Source organism: Carassius carassius, chromosome 13 (assembly GCF_963082965.1).
Source record: "Carassius carassius chromosome 13, fCarCar2.1, whole genome shotgun sequence".
NCBI lineage: Eukaryota > Metazoa > Chordata > Actinopteri > Cypriniformes > Cyprinidae > Carassius > Carassius carassius.
In genome coordinates, this window is record NC_081767.1 from 8,759,512 (window position 1) to 8,781,614 (window position 22,103).

At 38.7% G+C, this 22,103-nt stretch overlaps 2 protein-coding genes and 1 long non-coding RNA gene across 5 annotated transcripts in view; 1 reads left to right on the plus strand and 2 right to left on the minus strand.

Moving 5' to 3' along the window:
* LOC132155939 (uncharacterized) overlaps positions 1 to 22,103 on the minus strand; it is a 316,158-nt gene that overhangs the window by 21,652 nt on the left and 272,403 nt on the right. The window lies entirely within an intron of this gene.
* Positions 630 to 4,360, plus strand: LOC132155933 (uncharacterized). The gene is made up of 7 exons (XM_059564717.1): positions 630 to 683; positions 2,141 to 2,841; positions 3,135 to 3,180; positions 3,279 to 3,370; positions 3,564 to 3,674; positions 3,786 to 4,062; positions 4,154 to 4,360. Exons 1-7 carry the CDS (start codon positions 648 to 650, stop codon positions 4,358 to 4,360), a joined length of 1,470 nt encoding a protein of 489 aa, XP_059420700.1. The 5' UTR covers positions 630 to 647.
* LOC132155932 (uncharacterized) lies at positions 4,447 to 10,083 on the minus strand. 3 transcript variants are annotated; one of them, XM_059564715.1, is made up of 15 exons: positions 9,967 to 10,018; positions 9,119 to 9,279; positions 8,822 to 9,035; positions 8,447 to 8,522; positions 7,890 to 8,164; positions 7,663 to 7,800; positions 7,106 to 7,185; positions 6,881 to 6,961; positions 6,598 to 6,803; positions 6,308 to 6,410; positions 6,062 to 6,224; positions 5,875 to 5,975; positions 5,593 to 5,697; positions 5,111 to 5,237; positions 4,447 to 4,974 (listed from the first exon to the last, which is right to left on the minus strand). In XM_059564715.1, the coding sequence occupies exons 1-14, from the start codon at positions 10,000 to 10,002 to the stop codon at positions 5,153 to 5,155; spliced, it is 1,824 nt and encodes a 607-aa protein (XP_059420698.1). In that variant the 5' UTR covers positions 10,003 to 10,018; the 3' UTR covers positions 4,447 to 4,974; positions 5,111 to 5,152. The 3 variants fall into 3 exon arrangements, 2 of the variants coding, with proteins under 2 accessions (XP_059420698.1, XP_059420699.1); XM_059564716.1 differs by lacking the exon at positions 9,119 to 9,279 and having other exon boundaries at positions 9,967 to 10,083; XR_009437360.1 differs by lacking the exon at positions 4,447 to 4,974 and having other exon boundaries at positions 5,186 to 5,237; positions 5,593 to 5,743.

Here is a 22,103-nt window from a genome sequence, read left to right on the forward strand (position 1 = left end):
TAGATGATTGCCGAGTGCCACTCAGCACATTAAACATATGGTAAGCATCTGCTCTCCTGTTTGCACTCTCGATCTTGTCTCCAGATGAGCTTGTAATCAGGTTTGAGCTCTTCACCTTCAGATGTTTCCGATACACAAAGCTGCAGGGATGAATGATATAAAGCTTCATTCGTATGGAGTCAAAATAGGGCCATATATATCTGCAAAATAAAACAATGTTTTGCAAAAAAAAAAAATGTTTTGCAAAAAAAAAATATGTTTTACAAATAAAAATAGAGTATTGAGAAAAAAAAATGCTTTTTTGCAAGTAAAAAATATAATTGCAAAAGAAAAGTTAACCACTGGGAGAAAAAAATAAAGTTTAGCAAAGTAAAACTTCAGCAGCATTGACTTTGCAACACATATTTCCCTTTGCGCCGCTCCTTTAAATCCGCGTTTCAGTCATCCGTGCCTCTGCGGCGCAAGTTTTCCTTTGCGCTTCATTTTTCTATGTGCCTCGCTTTGTGTCCCTGATTTGACGTGGGGGAGGGGTCAAGAGGTTGGGGTGTGTCTCAGAGCCGTTAGGGTGTGTACAAGGGATGAAGGGAAGGCGCGTCCTTCTTGTTACCGTCATCAGCGCGAGCCCCAGACCGAGTGGATCGATCGAAATGGCAGAGCAGAGACATGCGGGTGATGGATCACAGGTATGTATTATTGATCGCTTTCTTCTTATTATTATTAGACTCCTATATTATTAATAACAGATACTTCAGGCCGGCCAGAGCGTGGTATTAGCGGGGTTTTGAAGTAAAATTATTTGAGTAACACATAGCTCTATGTGTGGAGAGCTTTCACTGAACATCATAATCTCATTTTTTTATGGGCCTGTAGAGGCTTTTTGCATCTGAAATCTTTAAATGTAATCCGCAAAAAAGGCACAATATAGTATTCAGACATACGTTTCTGTTGTCATGTGACCCGTAGTTCTTTGACCTGAGACGTTAAAGGAGAACTCCGGTCAATTTTAACATTGAGCTCATTTTTTTGTCAATTTGGAGTGATGTCAGTACAAAGAACAACAACAGAAATCGGTGTTGCCAACACCGTGTTATCCTCTTTTTAATCTGACTGCAGTAGATGTGAAAGAAATGGATAGAAATGATGTTATTTAAGCCAGCGCATCCTGATTTCGGTTGAAGTCCAAAGTAGTCGATTGCCGAGTTCACGCACGTGATCATTGGTAACTAAACCTATGCGCGTGAACTCGACAATCGACTACTTTGGACTTCAACCGAAATCAGGATGCGCTGGCTTAAATAACATCATTTTTATCCATTTCTTTCACATCTACTGCAGTCAGATTCACTCTGAAGGAATCACTCACATGACCTGTGCAATTGTAATGACACATCAAGGATGTTAAGAGGCTAGAAGCAGGTTTAAATATTGTCCCATTGAAGTCAACAGGGTGCAAATTTTAAAAAGAGGATAACACGGTGTTGGCAACACCGATTTTTGTCGTTGTTCTCTGTACTGACAGCACTCCAAATTGACAAAAAAATTAGCTCAATGTTAAAATTGACCGGAGTTCTCCTTTAAGAGTAACTGCTGCAACCTTTACCTAGGCGTCAGCACAAATAAGGCTGCCACGATTAACAGACATTATATTGTACATGATTTATGAACAGCTTGTGGGTGAAATAGGTAAAATACTGTTGCACCCGAAAGCTAGAGGTCACTCTCATGCGAAAACTCAAAATAAGCGCAGTAGAGGAAGACAATAACACACATAACTAATTATAGGAAATGCATATGGACATCATTTTATCAATATTCCTAAAACCTTCTCAGGTATTTTCATGATAATAAAGTATATTAATAATAATGGAGAGGATGTTCGACTGGTGTTGCTTTTTCAAATGCACGTTATAAGTGATTCAAACTCGAACTGCTTTTACATAGAGCAGCACTTCCTACTGATCAGAATCATGAAAACACTCAAATAAGAAACAATCGTGCACAAAACACACACAGATGCATGCACAGAACTCAACACGCACACACCAGCCAAACTCCTAAGGGTGTTTTAACTTTAGCTGACTCGCATATCAATTTGTAAATCATTTTTTATACATTTAATCAAATAAATTCTTATCTTTAGGTCCATGGACCTAATGATGCCACAAGTCACCAGCTGGGAAGGATGATCATGGAAAGACTGCTATCCAAACTGCAGGATACAATGAGTCGCCTACCCCTAGATTTAGATTATTTGCAGTTTTTATGCAGTCATGAGCTTCTCTTCATTTCATCAGTCTATGATCAAATTTCAGTCCCAGAGGAACTCCTTGGTGAACTGTCAACCTTGAAAAACACAGTGGATAGGCATATTGACAATAACAATGAACCTGTTACTGCCCTTGAAGTGGAATTTGGAGTTAAGGGGCCCCCAAAGTTTATTATTTCCAGAGAACATCTTCAGTACCTAGTTAATATGCAGCTATCTGTTCCATGTATTGCCGAGCTTCTTGGTGTGTCAACAAGGACAATCAAACGTCGCCTCACTGAGTATGGCATTTCTCTAAAGGACACCTACAGTAAAATCACAGATGAAGAACTTGACAACCTAGTGAGGTCAATCAAAGCTAAAAGTCCACACCTAGGCCATAGAATGATGAAGGGACACTTACAAGCCTTGGGTCATCGTGTGCCATGGACAAGAGTTTGGGATTCCATGCATCGAGTGGACTCTGCTGGAATACTAGCAAGAATTACACAATTGAGATGTGTAGTCAGAAGGACTTATTCAGTCAAGGGCCCTCTTCATGTTGTTCACATAGACACAAACCATAAGCTGATAAGGTATGTCATGCGTGTCAAGCCATTGTTGTAATGCTACTGATTAAAGTATGTGACCCTTTCTGTGAAAATATCACATATTGTGATCACATTACATTATGTGAAGTCATTATTTTTGAGTTTCTGAGTTTTCTAATTCTATTTAAATTCTTTGAAAATGTATTAAGGAATATAAGTAATGCCCAAGATTTTTTTTTATATTTTTAATCCTTAAAAATGACTTATTATGCATGTGAGTTTCTCTCTAGAGTTTACATACGCATTTCAACTGGTAATAACAGATTATCTTTTATCAGATATGGCCTTGTGATATTCGGTGCCATTGATGGGTACTCCAGAAAGGTATTTTTCTCTTTCTTTAATGCATTGTTGGCCTATAAATTTTGTACAAATCAAATTTCTGATGGAATGCATAAGTCTAACTTTACTTTGTCTCTCAGATCATGTACCTTGGACCTGCAACCGATAACAAGGCATCCACTGCCCTCGGTTTCTTCCTTCAGTCAGTGGAGAGACATGGGTTTCCATTGAGGTAAGACAACTTACATCATGAGTGTGTATGAATGCTTTGCTACCTCCAGTAACGTGAATGTCACTTTGGATAAAAGCGTAAGCTAAATTTAAATGAATCCCTGCTTGTTTAAACATGGTTAACATACGTTTTTTAAATACTGTTAGGTTTCTTTTCTAAAATACCTTGTCATATTTAATTTTTTTGCATTTAGAGTTCGAGGAGACCAAGGAGTTGAAAATGTAGAGATTGCCAGATGTATGTTTTCTGTGCGTGGTTGTGGCAGGGGAAGCTACATCTCAGGAAAAAGCGTGCATAACCAGCGGTAAGCAGCTAGATAAATTAGTTAAAGCTTGATATGAATGTTAAAGTGTTCTGTTTCTAAGAATGATGACTTGTGTTCAACATTACACACTGTTTTCTCTTCCATTTTTAGCATTGAGCGCCTTTGGCGTGACATATGGATGGCAGTTACAAACATCTATTATGATGTTTTGCACAGCCTTGAAGAGGAAGGATTACTAGAGCCAACCAACAGCCTTCACCTCTTTTGCTGTCAGTTTGTGTTCCTGCCTCGTCTCCAGGCCAGCCTTGACTCCTTTACTAGTGGGTGGAATAACCATCCTCTCCGCACAGAGAGTAATAGAAGCCCAGACCAGTTGTGGGAAATTGGACTCCTGCAAAACCCTGTCCCTCCTCCAGTCCAATCTGAGGTATTTTAAGAATTTGTGTCTTTTAATGTATGTAATGTTTTCAAGCAAGATATTGCCCCAATGTCCATAACCTATTACCAACTTTTAACAGATTGCACAAGACGACGACTCTGACTGGGACACAGACAGTATCTCTGACCAGCCGTGGACAGGAATTGTAGTTCCTCCAGTCGAATGCCCCTTAACTGAAGAACTTAAGGCCCAAATTCAAACTTTTTTTAACCCAACCTCACACTCTCAAAACTATGGAAGAGACAAGTATTTAGAAGTTTTGAATTTTGTTCTGCTTCATTCTTAATTGACACTAAATCAATCATTGAAATGACTAGTGACGAAATGATCCATTTAGAAGCAAATTAACATCCAATTCAATAAAAAACAAACAAGTTGACATTGCATGCTTGTTTTATTTTTTGTATTGGCTATATTTAAAGCAGAAAAAGACTTGTATAACAACTTGTGTTCTCTTAACACATGCATTAAGATATAAAATTTTACAATATGTAACACGTTGTGTTCTCTACACATACACAGTAAATTTCAAAACCATAAGAACATTTACCAATGTATAAAAGGTTTTTTTCCTGAACATGTACAATTCCATACATTAAGCAGCATTTTAAATTCTGTTAAAACCGTCATCAAACTGAATGGCTTGCAACATGACTGATTTAAAAGAACTGTAGTCACCCATGTGTACTGTGGGAAATGTAATTTTTCTGGCACAGGCACTTACAACTGGGAAGCATATTTTATGTTCTGGCATCCTCTGCATACACTCATGGTCAAAATGAAGAGAAATTTTGAATTCTTTAAGTTCTGACATTAGAAGAGGTTTGTGTCCCTGGCCAGTGAGCCATTGCATAACACCGGGGACAGTTAAGGGCAGGATGTCTCCGTCAGGGTTATCCTCTACAAGCAAAAGAACTTGTTATCTCTAGGGTTGGTATTGTCTGAATTAGATCAATTACATTTTAACATTAATTTGTGTAATCTGCAGTTTTTTTTAACAATATTTATACTAAATCAACTGTCAGTTCATACATACCACAGCTTTCAATTTCTTGGAGAAAGTCTTGCAGAAAGTTGATTATAGCTGTTTCATAAGTCTCTCGTACTGATCCCTTCTCCGACATTTTCGGAAGAATGTTCTGCATGATGAAGTCTGCATCAGCCTGTGGGGGGGGGGGATCAATTTTCAGGTACATATACACATATGCATTTGACTTTTATCCAAAGCTACTTTATTACTATAATAACATTTGTTTTAAGTATGTGCAATCCCTGAGATCGAACCCAAGCCCTTGGGCTATGCTAGCACTGTTATCTAACCAATAAGCTACAGGAAACCATTACTGAGGTATTAAGAGCAATCCATTTTCTACTATTATTTTTTGTAAGGAACAAAGTGTTTGACTATTTTTCAACTTAGCAAATAATAATTTTCCTATATATAATATTCCTAAAATAAAACCATTTCTAAAATGAAATACAAGATATAGGCAAAAATGTTATTCCAGTTAGTGATACCTTATCATCATCATCCACATCAGGGACAAAGAACTGGTGGCAAAGTCCTGAATGGTTTTCCAGGATGTCCACGAAATTGTAGACTTCAAGACCTTTTCAGATTTGCTTCAACAAAGGGAACAAACGTAGAGTTGCATGCAGCACAATTGATCTGAAAAAAGAACCAGGAAATTCTAGCATAATATAGACAGTGTTGTGGCTAATCAGTATATCTGGTAGGCAGCAAAATTAAAACCGTTTGCAAGGTTTCAAATGTAAAGAAGTTATAACACTTTTTCTGACCTTATTATGGCCTCTTTGTTCTCAGGTTTAATGGCCCCAGTAAAACCACAGTTAATTATTTGATCATTCCATGCAGAGAGATCGGTTTCTTCTTCCTCCACCTGAAAACACAAACACGTAAAATGGTGTGCTTGCGTAGAAATAAAGCTTTTATGAAATCAGATTTTATTTGGAAAAAAATTACTACCTTTTTAATCAAATTATAAAGTTCAGCATCATCCACATCATCTATAGTGAGAGTTGATTCATCCAAGTCTCCAGATGAGAGATAATCAAAGCACCACGGCCTCAAGAAACGGGGGGCAGGCCCACCCTGAGCGAGACTAACCGAAAACACTTCTCCAGCAGTCCTGAAAGAAAAAATACAAAGTAATATTTAGTTGTATGCAAAAATGACAACTGACATGTTACTATAATGTAAAATATTACTAACTTAAAAAATCCATTCTCCAGATTACTTAGGGAGTAGATGGGGCTCTTCCCTCTCTGGTGTCCTCTATGCTCAAAGAGGTGTTTCTCAATCTCACCAATCAAATCTACAAACAAATATACAAATGTACATGTTAAAAAAGAATGTTATTTACTACATTGTACAATTATAAGCACATTAAAACATACCAAATCTCATAATGACACATGTGGTAACTGTTTATTGTTTTTCTAAACTTTAAATTGTTACGATGAATTTAAAAACCTAATAATGTGATTGTGAACCTAACTTGCCTGAAAGAAATTCCTTACGAATGGCACCTGTGTCAACACCTGCTTCCCCCAAAAATGTTACACGCAAAGTATTGCCCGGGGTTCCTCTCTTTTGTCTTTGCCACTGCACCATAGCTCTTTGATAGAAGTCAGTTCGAGAAACACAGATCTTGAAATCCTTGCTGTCATCTACCCTTCTTGCCAACAAACGCAATACATCATCTGGACTATAAAAACAGGATAAAAAGATTAGTAAAGAATTCAGATGTCTCAGGGTTGTTAAAATGTAATAAATAGACTGTACCATTTCATGTCTGGGCCTTGGTGTTGCTGTACTGGTGTGCCACACGGAGGACTGCTCTCATAATCCAGTGTCTGTAATATACTGAGTATATACCCAATGGTTAGATTGACTTCTTAGAACATTTAAAACATGTTATATACACTTATAATACCTAAAACATGTTTTTAATACATACCTTATTAAATGTCTGTAAATGAAATAACTTTTCAAATCATTAAAAATTACCTATCTCCACAAACACTTGCATGCATGGGCAACTCTGTCTGTGAAAATGTGTCTAAACAAATGGGACACTGTCCCTCATCCTATAATGGCAAAAGGACAACTGATTAAGTATTATACAATAAAATCCCAATTAAAACACAATTGGTTATTTCCAAAATCCAATTTGTTTAATTGGTCACTTTAAATACTTTGGACACCAAGTATTTTGCAAGATCTAAACAAGCACTCGCTGTTTCAGTTTTTTTAACTTTACAAAAAACATTCTGATTCAGTTCTAAATGTTTAGTAAATTGTATTGACTTCTAACATTTGTGTAGTGTTTTAAAACTATAAAAATAGGGCATTCTTCTCAACCAGTGTTATTTACCTCTTGCAAAATGGTCTTTATGTACCAATGAGAGACAGTATAATTACAATCAATTAATCAAAAGTGCTTGACAATAAGGCACTACAAAGAAAATACCATTACCGTTAGTAATAAAATCTTAACATGGCATCTAATTAATTTTACTAACTGCACCGGTCCTTATGCACTTATATTAAAATTAAAACCTCACCTCAAAACTTGTGGTGGGTGTAGGAGAACAAGTTTGTATTGAAGTGGTGGGTGTAGGTGTAGAAGCTGGGGCTGTAGGGGTAACTGCTCTGGTAATCTCACCAACTACTTTTACATCATCATCATCATCTTCAGTAGTCTGAAATGACAAAACGAGATATATATTCTGCCTAAAAGAAAACTTAACTGAAAAACAACATTTGTGTAAATGTTGTGTAAACAACATACCTCATCATTAGCTGACTGTGTGCAGCCACCACAAGATTTAACATGCAAGTACAAAACTGGTAGTGGCATTGTGGTTTTACAAGTACGACACTCAACCTTTGGCATCTTCGCAAACTCTTCTGCTGAGAATGGCAGTGGATCAAGACATAACTCATCTTGAAGAGGGACCATATACAGTGCTGTTCTTCCAGCGGGGGTAGCCATTTTGAGAAGGCTGCCTGTATAACCCTCTGAGTCTGGAGGGACAACAGTAAGCTTTCTTCTTCCATTCCCACCTGATAATTTAAAAACACATTAACAAATCCAGCAATAAAAGGTCTTTACTATATAATTGGGCTTTATACTGTAGTTAAAACGATGTCAAAAAACAGTGCTTCCCATATTCTATTAACACTTCCCTGTGTACTATTATTAAAAAAGGATGTAGCCTGGGATTTAAGGTTAGAATGCCCGGGGAAATGTTCAATTAATAACTACCTATGGAAATTACTTACACTACAGTATACTCTACTCAGATATTCATGTTTGTGTCTGTTCTGGTAGACAGTACAGCATACCTGGTGCCTTATAAAGTAACCACCCTCCAGTAAGTGACTTCATCTTTGGAAATTCAGCTTCAAGGAGCTTGCATAACTGAAATAAACATGAAACAGAACAAGGGTTCTCAAACAACCACACAAAGTAAAAACTAAATCTTTATCACATTGAAAATTTTACGTGCATTTGTTTGTCATTTTTATACATACTAATTCACATTTTACTATGTTTAGCCTAAGCAAATTATGTTCATTCATCTCAGCATGTTTTGAAAGTGGAATATTACTTTGAAGCAGTTAATTATATATTATTCGCAGGGTGATATAGAAATAATCCTGCTCTAAAATCAGATAACACAAACTAACAAATTAGATTGTACTATAAAATGAACTTACATCCGAATGGTTCACATTGGATGAAATTGTAATCACCCGTTTTCCTAGTCCGGCCTGGAGTAGTTCAAGCTCTTCAGAAGGTGTGGGTGAGGTGTCAGTGTTGCTGCTCATTAAATATATGGAAACAGCAAATGGTTTCCAAGGTGTGGCTTTCACATGTATTTGTGGATTTGGAGTTTTCTTCTTTGATTTTTTAAACATCCCAGGAAAAGATCTACAAATAATAAAACAATGTTAATTATAATATTAAACATTCAAAAGACAATTGTTAAAATAATTAGATGTGGATGCGGCAACCTGGCCATATCCTGCTCTATTCGAGGCTGAGAAATAGCAGGAGGCTGCTGTCGTTGTTGTGGCTGCTGCTGCTGACCCTGAGCTGACTGAATCTGACCAAGGCTTTGGGTCAGAAGACCTATTAAATTCTGTGCAGCTGTACAGACATCTGAATATTCTCTCTGTTAAATATGTCATGACAAAATCATATAGGATTATCTAGATAAGGGGTTTTATACTCAGTTCCTGCAGGGCTGCAGCTCTGCACAGTTTAGCTCAAACCCTAATCAAACACATCTGATTCAGCTAATCAAGATCTTCAGGATTACTAGAAACCTCCAAACAGGTGTGGGATGGAGCTGGTTTGAGCTAAACTGTGCAGAGCTGTGGCCCTCCAGGAATTGAGTTTCACACAACTGATCTAGAACAAGTGCATTAACAATGTATCATATAAACATCACAGCTTTTAAACATAGTCTATAGGGATGTGACCTACTGTATATAAATCAACTTGTTCGGAATCAGAAAGAGGTTTATTTCAAATTATGTTTGCACATACAAGGCATTTGTTTTCAATTTACAGTATATTTTGAGAAACACCTTTGGCATCGCTTATAGTCCATAATACAACTAGGGCGTGGAGAATAATAATTATTATTTATTAATTAATTATAAAACAACGTGAAAGGTGTGCATATTGAGAGAAATGTACAGCCGCCGACACACTTAACGTTGCGTCGGCGATTAGCTAATCGCCACATTAATTGATCTCTAACTTACTTAACTTGAGCAAACGCGCTGATACACATAGTTACATATAGTTATCAGTCTATCTAGTGAACTTGAAGAAAGCGATCAATAATACATACCTGTGATCCATCACCCGCATGTCTCTGCTCTGCCATTTCGATCGATCCACTCGGTCTGGGGCTCGCGCTGATGACGTAACAAGAAGGACGCGCCTTCCCTTCATCCCTTGTACACACCCTAACGGCTCTGAGACACACCCCAACCTCTTGACCCCTCCCCCACGTCAAATCAGGGACACAAAGCGAGGCACATAGAAAAATGAAGCGCAAAGGAAAACTTGCGCCGCAGAGGCACGGATGACTGAAACGCGGATTTAAAGGAGCGGCGCAAAGGGAAATATGTGTTGCAAAGTCAATGCTGCTGAAGCTTTACTTTGCTAAACTTTATTTTTTTCTCCCAGTGGTTAACTTTTCTTTTGCAATTATATTTTTTACTTGCAAAAAAGCATTTTTTTTCTCAATACTCTATTTTTATTTGCAAAACATATTTTTTTTTTGCAAAACATTTTTTTTTTTTTGCAAAACATTGTTTTATTTTGCAGATATATACGGCCCTATTTTGACTCCATACATTCGGTGCTAACAAGACTCCACCACCAGCCTGGAAAATGTGCCCTGAATTATTTAGTTGCCTCTATGACCCACACAGATCTCATCTTCTCTCATTCTCTCTCTCTCTCTCTCTCTCTCTCTCTCTCTCTCTCTCTCTCTCTCTCTCTCTCTCTCTCTCTCTTTTACTCACTTTTACTCTCCAGAGGGTGACCCCAGCTTGGATTGGCTTGTGTGTCTGTATGTGTGATTGGTTGGATTTTTGAGGTGTGTATGATGATACATTTATCTCAGCCGTGCAGGCCTATGAATTACACAGGACAGGCTTACAGGATTATTTTCATCCACATTTATTAACTCCATTTGAAATAATATCACTAAAGCCATCTCTTTTATGTTTTTCAAATTTCTAGATATGTATGACAGGACTAAAATATGAGTGTCTGGGTGCTTTCTTTGAGGAGATGATGTTTGTAAAAAAAAAAAAGAGACAATAAAGCAAAATAAATATTTCAAAATGTGGTGATGGTGATTATGATGATAAAATAATAATAATAATTTCCCCAAATCAAGGTTTGATGTCCCTTTTGCCTTTCTTGAGCTCACCGCTTTAACTCCTTTTCCACCAACATGGCCAAGTGTTCTCGTTGGTCTCGACCGAGTCCAGCAAAAAAATAAAATAAAAAATTTCTTCTTTAAAACAAAACCAGATTTGCATGATTTTGCAACTGAAAAGATGTGCAAGCCTTGTCGCGCGCATTTGTCATATCTGTATCTCTATTTGCATGTGTGTGTGCACTGTGCCAAGGCATCAGTCATTTTAATTTTGGACCACAGACATAATGTCAGCAAAAGCAGCATTATTAAGTTAATCAAATTAAAATAAAGTACATAAAAATAATTTGACCTTACAGCTCCAAACTCTGTTCTAGAGGGCCAGTGTCATTTATAGTTTAGCTCCCAGGGTCGGACACCAGTACTGATTACCAGGGCCCCAAAGGAAGAGAGGGCCCTTGAAAAGTATGAATCTGAAATATATTTTATTTTACCTGGATATTTTCATGGGTGGGGGACATGGGGCCCATCAGGACTGCCTATGCATAGGCAGTCCTATGTCTTGTGTAACTTCTAATATCTTGTGTAACGCCCCTGTTAGCTTCAACCCTAATTATACACACTTGAACCAGCTAATCAAGCTCTTATTAGACACACTAGAATCTTCCAGATAGGTGTGTTAAGGCCAGTTGGAGCTAAACTTTTCAGGACATTGGCCCTCCAGGACCTAGTTTGGAGACCCCTGTCCTACAGAGTTGTTACTTTGCACATGCTTCTTGATCATTACAAATAAAAATGTAAAATTATTTTCTTAGAATAGGAGATATGCTGTCTCTCGCATCACATACATTATCAGTAGTTAAGTATGTGGTCTTGAAGAGAACCCTTTTTTCTCTCATTTGGACTCGGTCTTGACTTGGACTCGAAACTTTTGGACTTGGACTTGACTTGACTTGGACTCGAACCTCTTTGGACTCGGTCTCGACTAGTCCTGGACTTGGATTTGACTTGGACTCGACAAAGCTGGACTTGACTACAGCTCTACTAATAACCTTTTAACAGATTTGAATTAAAGAAAAGTGATTGTGTGTTATCTGAATGCCAGGTTAAAAAGATGGGTCTTGATTTAAACTGACAGTGTGTGTCTGTCATATTAAGAAACCAATATGGCAGATGAGCTTGGACACATGAATTGCTATCGCTGCTCGAGTGAATAAACACGCTAGCAGTTATGGACTAATATAGTTATACAGTCACATGATAAACATGAATAAATAGTCTCCTAGTTACGTAAATACAACAAAGCACACTTCGTTTCAATGACTCACATAAATAAATGTCCACTTCATGGAAAATTATCATTATTGTTCAGCCTCAGTATTTGCAAGAGCGAAAGGTGCGGAGACGCAGGAAACTCACGAATCACAGTCTTTAATGATCCAAATAGGGGTAACAAAGGGCAGGCAGGAACACACACAGAGCACATTCAGTAGTACAGACGTTTACACTAGACAAAGGAAATCAGGAACAGACCACACTATATATACACTAAAAATGAGGGTAATTGACGAGACAATCCATGAACTAAATCATACAATAACACAAGGGAGAAACTGGGTCATGGTGAGGGAAACACACATGGACAGACCAGGGTTGTGACAGTTCGCCCCATTCCCAGACAACATGCCCAGGAGGAGGTTCGGGTGGAGGAAGGAGACCCTGGAGGATGACTGCAAACAGAGTCCAGGGTGGACCAGATGGAAGCAGGAGCCAGGGAGGATTCAAGAGGAGACAGGAGAAGCCAGCGTGGAGTACGTTACATATGTTCCCACCCTCACTGTCACAGCATAAAAACTCTGAATAAAAATTAGTTTGGAAAAATGGATGGATGGATAAAGGATGAAGCTGTCCTTCAGTCTGCTGGTCTCCTCCCTGATGGCAGCACACTGAAGAAGCTGTGTGATGGGTGAGTGGGATCACCTGCAATGCAGAGGGCTTTACGGGTGAGACGGGTTCCATATATGTCCTGGAGGGAGGGGAAAGAGACACCAATGATCTTCTCAGCTGCTCTCACTATGCGTTGCAGAGTCTATCGGCAGGACGTGTTGCAGGCGCCATACCACAGTGATGCAGCTCATCAGAATGCTCTCTATGGTGCCTCAGTAGAAGGTGTCCATGATGGGGGGGCGGGTCTCTGGCTCTTCTCAGTTTGCGGAGGAAGTAGACAGGCTGCTGTGATTTCTTGGCCAGTGCTGTGGTGTTGTCAGTCCAGGAGAGGTCCTCTGTGATATGCACACCCAGGAACTTGGTGCTGCTCACTCTCTCCACAGTTGCACCGTTGATAGTCAGAGGAACATGCTGAGTGCTCTCCTGAAGTCAACAACAATCTTCTTCATCTTCTCCACATTCAGAGAGAGATTGTTGTCATTGCACCACCCGGCCAGGCGGCTCACCTCACTCCTGTAGTTTGTCACATCTTTGTTGCTAATGAGACCCACCACAGTCATGTCATCCGCAAACTTAATATTAACTTTAATATTAATTTTATTTTGCTTTCTATTAATGCAGTAAAATGAATCACAGTCATTTTGTCTCCCCGTTGCTTAAATTATCGTCAGTTTTGCGTTTAATAAGTAATTTACACCAAAAAAAAGATAACATCTATCCTTTCATGCCTGAAAACATTTTTTTTTGTCTTACATTTCATAATAAATTCAGACAAGCTCAGTACTGACTCGTTTTTCATCAGTTTATTTTCATGAAATGGAATGAGTACAAAGGATTGTGAGTGACTGAAGGTCGTGGAGGATACATACCATGCATCCTTCAAATTCAGTTGAATGAAGGATGCAAAACAAAGGCTGCCTCCCAAGGATCCTTCCAATTGAAATGGCCTTCAGCGACGTTGGATGACAAGGCAGCCAATATATGAAGCCTCTGTAGGATGCAGCCTTCCATTTGAGAAGCACCCAATAAGAGGAGAAGCAGCCATTACTCATCGCGATTGCTGGATGATTCCTACTTACCACAAAATTTTGTTTGATGAACTTGTGAAAAACAGAGCGAGAGAGAAAAGAAACAGAGAGAGAAAAGAATCGGTAGTTGCAAATGACAAGCTAACAGGCTAAAGAAATACTAAATAGCGCACTGCGCTAGCTTTTTAGATTAAAAAGCGAATTATGTCAAATAAGTTATTATTATAACATTAAAACTAGAGAGTGATGCTATATTAAAACTAGACAGTGATTGTAAAATGTAGAGATTACAACAGAAAGACAGCGCTACATGGAGTTCATTCAGCAAACCATTCAGACAGGAACCAGAAGCGCTATAAAATGCTTTTGAAGATTGTCAAAATGTTGTGATCTATTACCTGCCTTTTGTGTACCATTTAAAAGACTCTGAGACTATTCCTTGCAGCAGAGCTCGCAAAGGTTCAGCCAAAGGTCCGTGGGTGTGAAGTCAGAGGCTGAGACTATAACTTATGACTAAGGTCAATGTCATGGCAAATCTCTTCACTCCTGTTTACATGCAAATTTAATTATTTTGATTATTTGCTGAGAATTGTGGCTATTTTTATCATTCACATACTTCAATGGAAAGCACAAATTATGAACTCACATACGGTAGGTGTTTACATGAGTAAAATGTCTCCATTTCAATGTTTTCAGCCATCATACTGTATTAAATTCTTGTTGCACAACTTTGTCACCATGAATTCAGTTTCTTCAGGACCACCCCTCCCCCCACCAAAAAAAAAAAAAAGACTATTGATGCCTTCTTTACTGTCACGAGTACTGTTACAAATCAGTAACAGTACTATAACAATACTAAAAAAGTTTTTAAATTCCTGTTTACTGAATTCACCATATGCCACATATTGTACTACAATAGGTGCTATGGTTATGAGTTTAATTGCATTAATTTGATCAAAATTTGACAGTGTTTGAAATGTGCTGCACTGCAGTCTTCGATACGACCATCAAAAACCCATTGGCATCAGTGATGTAAAATGTGTGCCCAATGGCCCTTTTTTTCTTTCTTTCTTTTAATTATTGATCAAAAGTGCTAATTAAATTTGCCTGTTTAAATATCAAATTGCACATACATATTGGCATCAGTGATGTAAAATGTTTCCCAATGGCACTTTTTTCCCCTTTCTTTTAATTATTGATCAAAAGTGCAAATTAAATTTGCCTGTTTAAATATCAAATTGCACATACATTTCCATTACACTAAAAAATCCAAACATGGAAAGAGAAATTTGCCTAATTTCAGAAGACCACCTGTGAACAGCTGTGTCTCAGGATGTCTCTCTATGGGGGTGTGGGCCGCAGACAGGGATGAGGAAATGAGAACACTACCTGAGCCAGATCTCACCTGTGTCTGGGCCTGACACCTCTCCACAGGAATCTCTGCCTTTCTTCCAACATTCTGTCCATCCTGCTCTGCTTTGAGCCACACACAAACACACACACACACACACACCGTTGCTCTCTGCTCTTGAGTGAATGGTCAGCACTTCATTATTTGGCAGCTAGATGTGATCAAGATCATGATGCCCTTCTGCTGTTAAAGTGTGTGTGTGTGTGTGTGTGTGTGTGTGTGTGTGTGTGTGTGTGTGTGTGTGTGTGTCAGTGTGAAGTGAAGCATTTTTGTATATATCCTCAGTATATTAGCATTGCGAACTCCATTTCATTTAACACTTATTGAATAACGTATTTATAATACGTTCTAAAAGCTAACTTATATATGGTGCTTTTTCTTATATATTTACTTATTAAATAGCTCTCTGGAATATATGATTGTGATTAGTGAATCATGGCATTCTGCATTTAAATATACTTGGCAGCTAAACTGTAATAATGACTGTTGTCCCATAGGTTGTACCATTTTAATGTCTTTTGCATAAACACAAATGAATATACCATGTTTAAAGGTGTTAAAGAGTTCCATACAAGAAAGTCATTCAGATCCAAGGTAGTTACAGTATATGTGACCATTTTATTTTATTTAATATTATTATTATTATTATTTATTTTTAAATGTATTTATTTTATTTTTTTATTAATTTTTATATATTTTTATTATTTATTTTATTTATTCATTTTTGTGTGTGTAAAGTCTCTTTCTGGTTATGTGATTTTATGTTAACACATATGTTTTGTCTACACTTTAGAAGTTTGTATTTTAACATTTATTCCAGTGAAATGTCATACCCATAGACTTAAACTTTTAGATCATTACAGTAAAAAAAAATATACTTTTACTGACAGATAGAGCATAACTTTTAATTTTATTTTAAGGATACATTGAATCAAATTTAAGATTTCAAATACAGACCCCCCCCCCCCCACACACACACACCGCCACCCAAACTGAACTGCTGAACAACTGAACTGCTCTTAAAAAAAAAATATATATATATATATATATATATATATATATATATTCATATATATATATATATATATATATACATTGACAATTGTTATTGACAATAACAGATAAAGAAAGAGTCAGATATTGTGTGTATTCATTTAGTGTTTGCCTGCTGAGAATTCAGTCAGTAATTAACTCCACATGTTGTGTGGTTTGAGGAGAGCATGGTTCACCATAGTGACAGGAGTGGCAGCTGGGGGCAGTGACAGCTCTGCATGGCAAGGGGTTATGGGAAATTGGGTTCAGATGTGAGGTCAGTGATTGAAACCTCAGAACAACTTGATGATGTAACAGAAACTATGGACTCTCTCTTTTTTAGCATTTTAAGTGCACTATAGATCCCCTGAGGAACAGTTCCACTCATTCTCTACTATAGGAGAGGAAGAATTGTATAAACGTGTTAAATCATCTAAACCAACAACATGTATGTTAGACCCTAGTCCATCTAAGCTCCTAAAAGAGGTGCTTCCAGAAGTCATAGATCCTCTTCTGACTATTATTAATTCCTCATTGTCATTAGGATATGTCCCCAAAACCTTCAAACTGGCTGTTATTAAGCCTCTCATCAAAAAAACACAACTTGATCCTAAAGAACTAGTTAATTATAGACCAATCTCGAATCTCCCTTTTCTGTCCAAGATACTAGAAAAGGTAGTATCCTCACAATTATATTCCTTCTTAGAGAAAAATGGTATATGTGAGGATTTCCAGTCAGGATTTAGACCGTATCATAGCACTGAGACTGCTCTCCTTAGAGTTACAAATAACCTGCTCTTATCATCTGATCGTGGATGTATCTCTCTAGTAGTTCTATTCGATCTTAGTGCTGCGTTTGACATAATTGACCACATCATTCTTTTGCATAGACTTGAACACTTTGTTGGCATTAATGGAAGTGCATTAGCATGGTTTAAATCGTACTTATATGACCGCCATCAATTCGTAGCAGTGAATGAAGAGGTATCATATCGATAACAAGTGCAGTATGGAGTACCTCAAGGCTCAGTACTAGGGCCGCTACTCTTCACGGTCTATATGTTACCCTTGGGAGATATCATCAGGAAACATGGTGTTAGCTTTCACTGTTATGCTGATGATACTCAGCTCTATATTTCATCGCGGCCCGGTTTAACGCACCAATTTGAAAAACTAATTGAATGCATAGTCGATATAAAAAACTGGATGACGAGTAATTTCTTACTGCTAAATTCTGAAAAAATAGGTGTTAATTATAGGACCTAAAAACTCTGCATGTAATAACCTAGAACACTGTCTAAGAATTTATGGCTTCTTTGTCAATTCTTCGTCATCAGTTAGGAACCTAGGTGTGCTATTTGATCGCAATCTTTCCTTAGAAAGCCACGTTTCTAGCATTTGTAAAACTGCATTTTTCCATCTCAAAAATATATCTAAATTACGGCCTATGCTCTCAATGTCAAATGCAGAAATGTTAATCCATGCATTTATGACCTCAAGGGTAGATTATTGTAATGCTTTATTGGGTGGTTGTGCTGCACGCTTAGTTAACAAACTACAGCTAGTCCAAATTGCAGCAGCAAGAGTTCTTACTAGAACCAGGAAGTATGACCATATTAGCCCGGTCCTGTCAACACTGCACTTGCAACATCATATAAATTTTAAAATATTGCTTATTATTTATAAAGCCCTGAATGGTTTAGCACCTCAGTATTTGAATGAGCCCTTGATATTGTTGACTTGATTGCAAATTATTGCACAGACACCATTTAAACCGAATTGAGATGACATCACTGAATTCAATGACGAACTGCCTTTAACGGTCATTTTGCATTATTGACACACTGTTTTACTAATGAATGTTGTTCAGTTGCTTTGATGCAATGTATTTTGTTTAAAGTGCTATATAAATAAAGGTGACTTGACAAGTCGGTCAGGCTCACCACCCAGCCAATCACAACACACCACCTTACTTGAATACTAATCAGAAGCATCTGTTTACAATTACCTCATCAGCTCACCACCACATAAGCGCACACCTCAGTCACTGTTGTCTGATCTCATAGCTACTATACGGAACCTCTCCTGTATCCTGCTACAAGCATTGACTCTCTTACCAAACCTAATACTAACCTCTTTGACTACCCGACTCCTGTTTCCCCAGTGATCCTACAATGTCTATCAAAGTCATTTACATACCTGCTTTTAATAAACTACCTGTTCATATTTTACCTTCTGTCCCTGAGTCCGTTTGTTACAGAAGATCAGACCATACAGAGGATGAGCAAACCGGAACCTTTCCAAGAGCTGGTAAATGCGCTATGGCGAGTATTGCAACCAACCATCACACACTTCCGGGAGGTATTTGGCACTACAAAGGGTGATTCATCAATTGGTGAGCAACTTTACCAACTAAAACCGAACAAACTGTCTATGCATGAATATACCCTGCAATTCAGTACTCTTGCAGTGGCTAGCGGATGGAATGAAGCCTCCTTGATCACCATGTTTTGCTAAGGTCATTCGATGACTCGCAGGGTTTAGAAAATTTCATCCAACAAGCCACCAGATGTTCCAACAGCTTGAGATCTTGCCTCCAGGAATGCTCACCAGCCAGCGTTACACCTTGTTACCACCGAGCTGACACCCAGAATCCTCCTGAGACTGACCCAGAACCCAGGGAGACCGATAGCAATCGGCTGACGCCCACTGAACGTCAAAGAATGACTCAAGATTTAAGCCTCTAATGTAGCGCGAGTGGGCACCACATCATGACCTGTCCCCTTCACACTCGACCTGTGGTGAGTTTTCTACACCCAACACCCATTAAAATGAATCCACTCACCAACTCTGACCATCTTATTACTGCCCACATCACTTTTCCAGTTACCGCCCTCCTTGACTCTGGGTCAGCCGGAAACTTCATCTTGGGCAACCTCTGCCGCCAGCTCCACCTACCTATCTCCAGTACTGAAACCACCTACCAAATAATCTCCATCACCCCAGCAAGACTTACCCTTGAACACCACCTCCATCGAAAGCCCTCCTGAAAAACATTGTCAACATTCCCTCCTGCTATCAAGAGTTCCATGATGTCTTCTGCCCTCACAAAGCCTCACAACTGCCTCACCGCCCTTGGGACTGTGCGATTGATCTGATTCTGGGTGAGCCAGTGCCTCGTGGAAATATCTATCCTCTCTCAATCCCTGAACAGAAGGCCATTGAGTAGTTATGTGGAGGAAGCTCTCAAACAAGGTTACATTGGCCCATCTCCCCTGCAGCTTCAAGTTTCTTCTTTGTTGCGAAGAAGGACTGAGGCTTGCGGCCCTTTATAGACTATCGTGCACTCAATCAAATAACTGTCAAGTTCCGGAATCCTCTTCCCCTCATCCCAGCAGCACTAGAACAACTCGGAGTAGCCACCACATTCTCCAAACTAGACTTACACAGTGCATTCAATCTCATGCTCAAAGGGGATGAATGGAAGACGACATTTGTTACCCTTACGGACCACTATGAATTCAGGGTCATGCCATATGAGCTTGTAAATGCCCGCTCTATGTTCCAGGACTTCATGCACGCAGTGCTTCGGGAGTACTTCAACTGCTTTTTACATAGTATACATTGACATCCTTATTAACTCCCGGAGCCTGGAAGAACATCGCGTGCATGTAAGGACCATAAAAAACTCAGCCAAACTCAGACAGTTCCAACTCTTCCTCAAGGCCAAAAAATGTTCCTTTCACCAGTAGTCAGTGCACTTCCTGGGGTGCAATGGGACTTCATCCATGTGCCGCCTTCTCTAGGAAGCTCAGCCCGGCGGAGAGGAATTACGACATCGGGAATCGGAAACTGCTGGCTATCAAGTTAGCCTTAGAAGAGTGGCGACATTGGCTAGAAGTGCCTCCAGCGATCCCTCCTCCTAGGATTCCTCTCCAGTGTTACCCCACAAGGTGTGTGCAACATATACCCCATTCTGGATACCCCACCTGACATATGGAGTAAGCCACGATCCACTCAAGATCTCCATACCCTGTTCAGCAGATCCTCCGAACTCTCTCATCTGCTCCTCTTTCAAAGTAATTTACATACCTGCTTTTAATAAACTACCTGTTCATATTTTACCTTCTGTCCCTGAGTCTGTAACAAAAAGAGGGAAATAATTAACTAACACAGGTGAACAGAATGAACTATTCAGAAACAAAGGAAAGCTAGGTCAAACAGGGAAGACTGAGATAAGGAATGACACTGTGAAAGTTATGTTATGAGTAAAAATTTGCAGTTTTTTGCTTGTTGCATTTTTTGCTTTTTATTTGATTAATTCGTTTTTTTTTATCTGCCATTTTGTCCGACAAACCAGACAGGAGAGAATAGAAAAGTCAGTGAACTTGAACATGAAAAATGGTTTGTAATGCCTGTCTTTCCATGGTTGAAATAAGATACCTTCTGATATTCATGTTTATTTTTTTTCTATAACTAGTAAAGAGGAAAATATGATCAATTCATGTGCCGCAAGCAGCTCACCATACATGATTGCAAGACTAACCGAATCACTGTGTTGCTCACACTACGCAACAAGATTTCTTGTCATAGCTGCATGCATACTACACAGCATAGTGCTACGAGGTGCACACACTACAAAACATACAGTAAAAAGGCGTTCCTGACCATCACCAAAAATATATTTTCTCGCAAGAAAACTGGTTTGTATTTACTAAATTCATAAAATACTTTGTGCCAGCCAACCTCTTTATGAGGGTGCTGATTTAGTTCAGACACACCCCTTCCCCAACCCCAACATTCATCACGTGAGCTGCAGCTGTGCAGCTCCATTCAGCTTTGGGTGAGTGACTTTTCTGGGATGTAATCCAAGCAGGTTATACCCGGGTATGTTTGAGGATAAGTGAGCGGATAACATCAGCTTTCAGTTCCAAAATTGTAGGTAACTTTCAGGGCAATTAAGTAGTCATAGGAACTTGTTCTGTGAAGATAACCTGCTCCACAGGTTATATATATATATTAGTTGCACGATATGTTAATTATAAAGCGCTACTTACAAGTAATAATTAAGGTAATATTATTATAATATAATATTGTTATATTTACTTTATTGGCATAGCCTATATAACTGTCAGATTAATGTTGTTGTTCTGTCTGTGTGCTGCCCATGTCTTAGTTAACCCTTGTGTTTCCTTATTCCCATATTTGGTTATGTTCCTGTTCCCATTTAGTTAATTAATGTCCACCTGTGTTTGATTAATTATCTAGTTTATGCACTTACTTAAGGCCTGTGTTAATGTTGATGTTGTGTTTCTTGTGTGTGTGTGTGTCTTTGCCTGCCTTATGTTACCCCTTTTGGATTGTGGATTAAAGACTGATTATTTTGAGTTATCCTTCTTCGAGTTCTTCCTTTTGCCACAGGAGATAACTGTGACAGAATGCCGCGGCGCTCCTTCTCCTCGTTTGTTTTCTGTTTTTTCAAGTGTTTAGTTCTCTGTACAACGAGGGCTCCTGTTCCTAAGTTTAGCCCATGGTGGGCTCCTTTTCCTGATTTTAGCCCATGGAGGACACCTGTTCTTGCTCTGCCATGACCTCCTGGACTGTCTGATCTTCCATGGCTCCCTGCTCCGCCATGGTGCCCCAAACAAGTATTGTCACCGTGTCCACCCCCACTC

Bases quoted from the DNA above. Each gene is read 5' to 3' on its own strand.
- LOC132155933 (XM_059564717.1), top strand. From the start codon at position 648: ATGGCAGAGCAGAGACATGCGGGTGATGGATCACAG. The intron at 3,371-3,563 runs GTAAGACAACTT...TTTTGCATTTAG, and splicing joins AGACATGGGTTTCCATTGAG to AGTTCGAGGAGACCAAGGAG. The intron at 3,675-3,785 runs GTAAGCAGCTAG...TTCCATTTTTAG, and splicing joins AAAAGCGTGCATAACCAGCG to CATTGAGCGCCTTTGGCGTG.
- LOC132155932 (XM_059564715.1), bottom strand. From the start codon at position 10,002: ATGGCAGAGCAGAGACATGCGGGTGATGGATCACAG. The intron at 8,165-8,446 runs GTATGCTGTACT...TTAAATTATCAG, and splicing joins GTTACTTTATAAGGCACCAG to GTGGGAATGGAAGAAGAAAG. The intron at 5,698-5,874 runs GTCAGAAAAAGT...CCTTTGTTGAAG, and splicing joins AACAAAGAGGCCATAATAAG to CAAATCTGAAAAGGTCTTGA.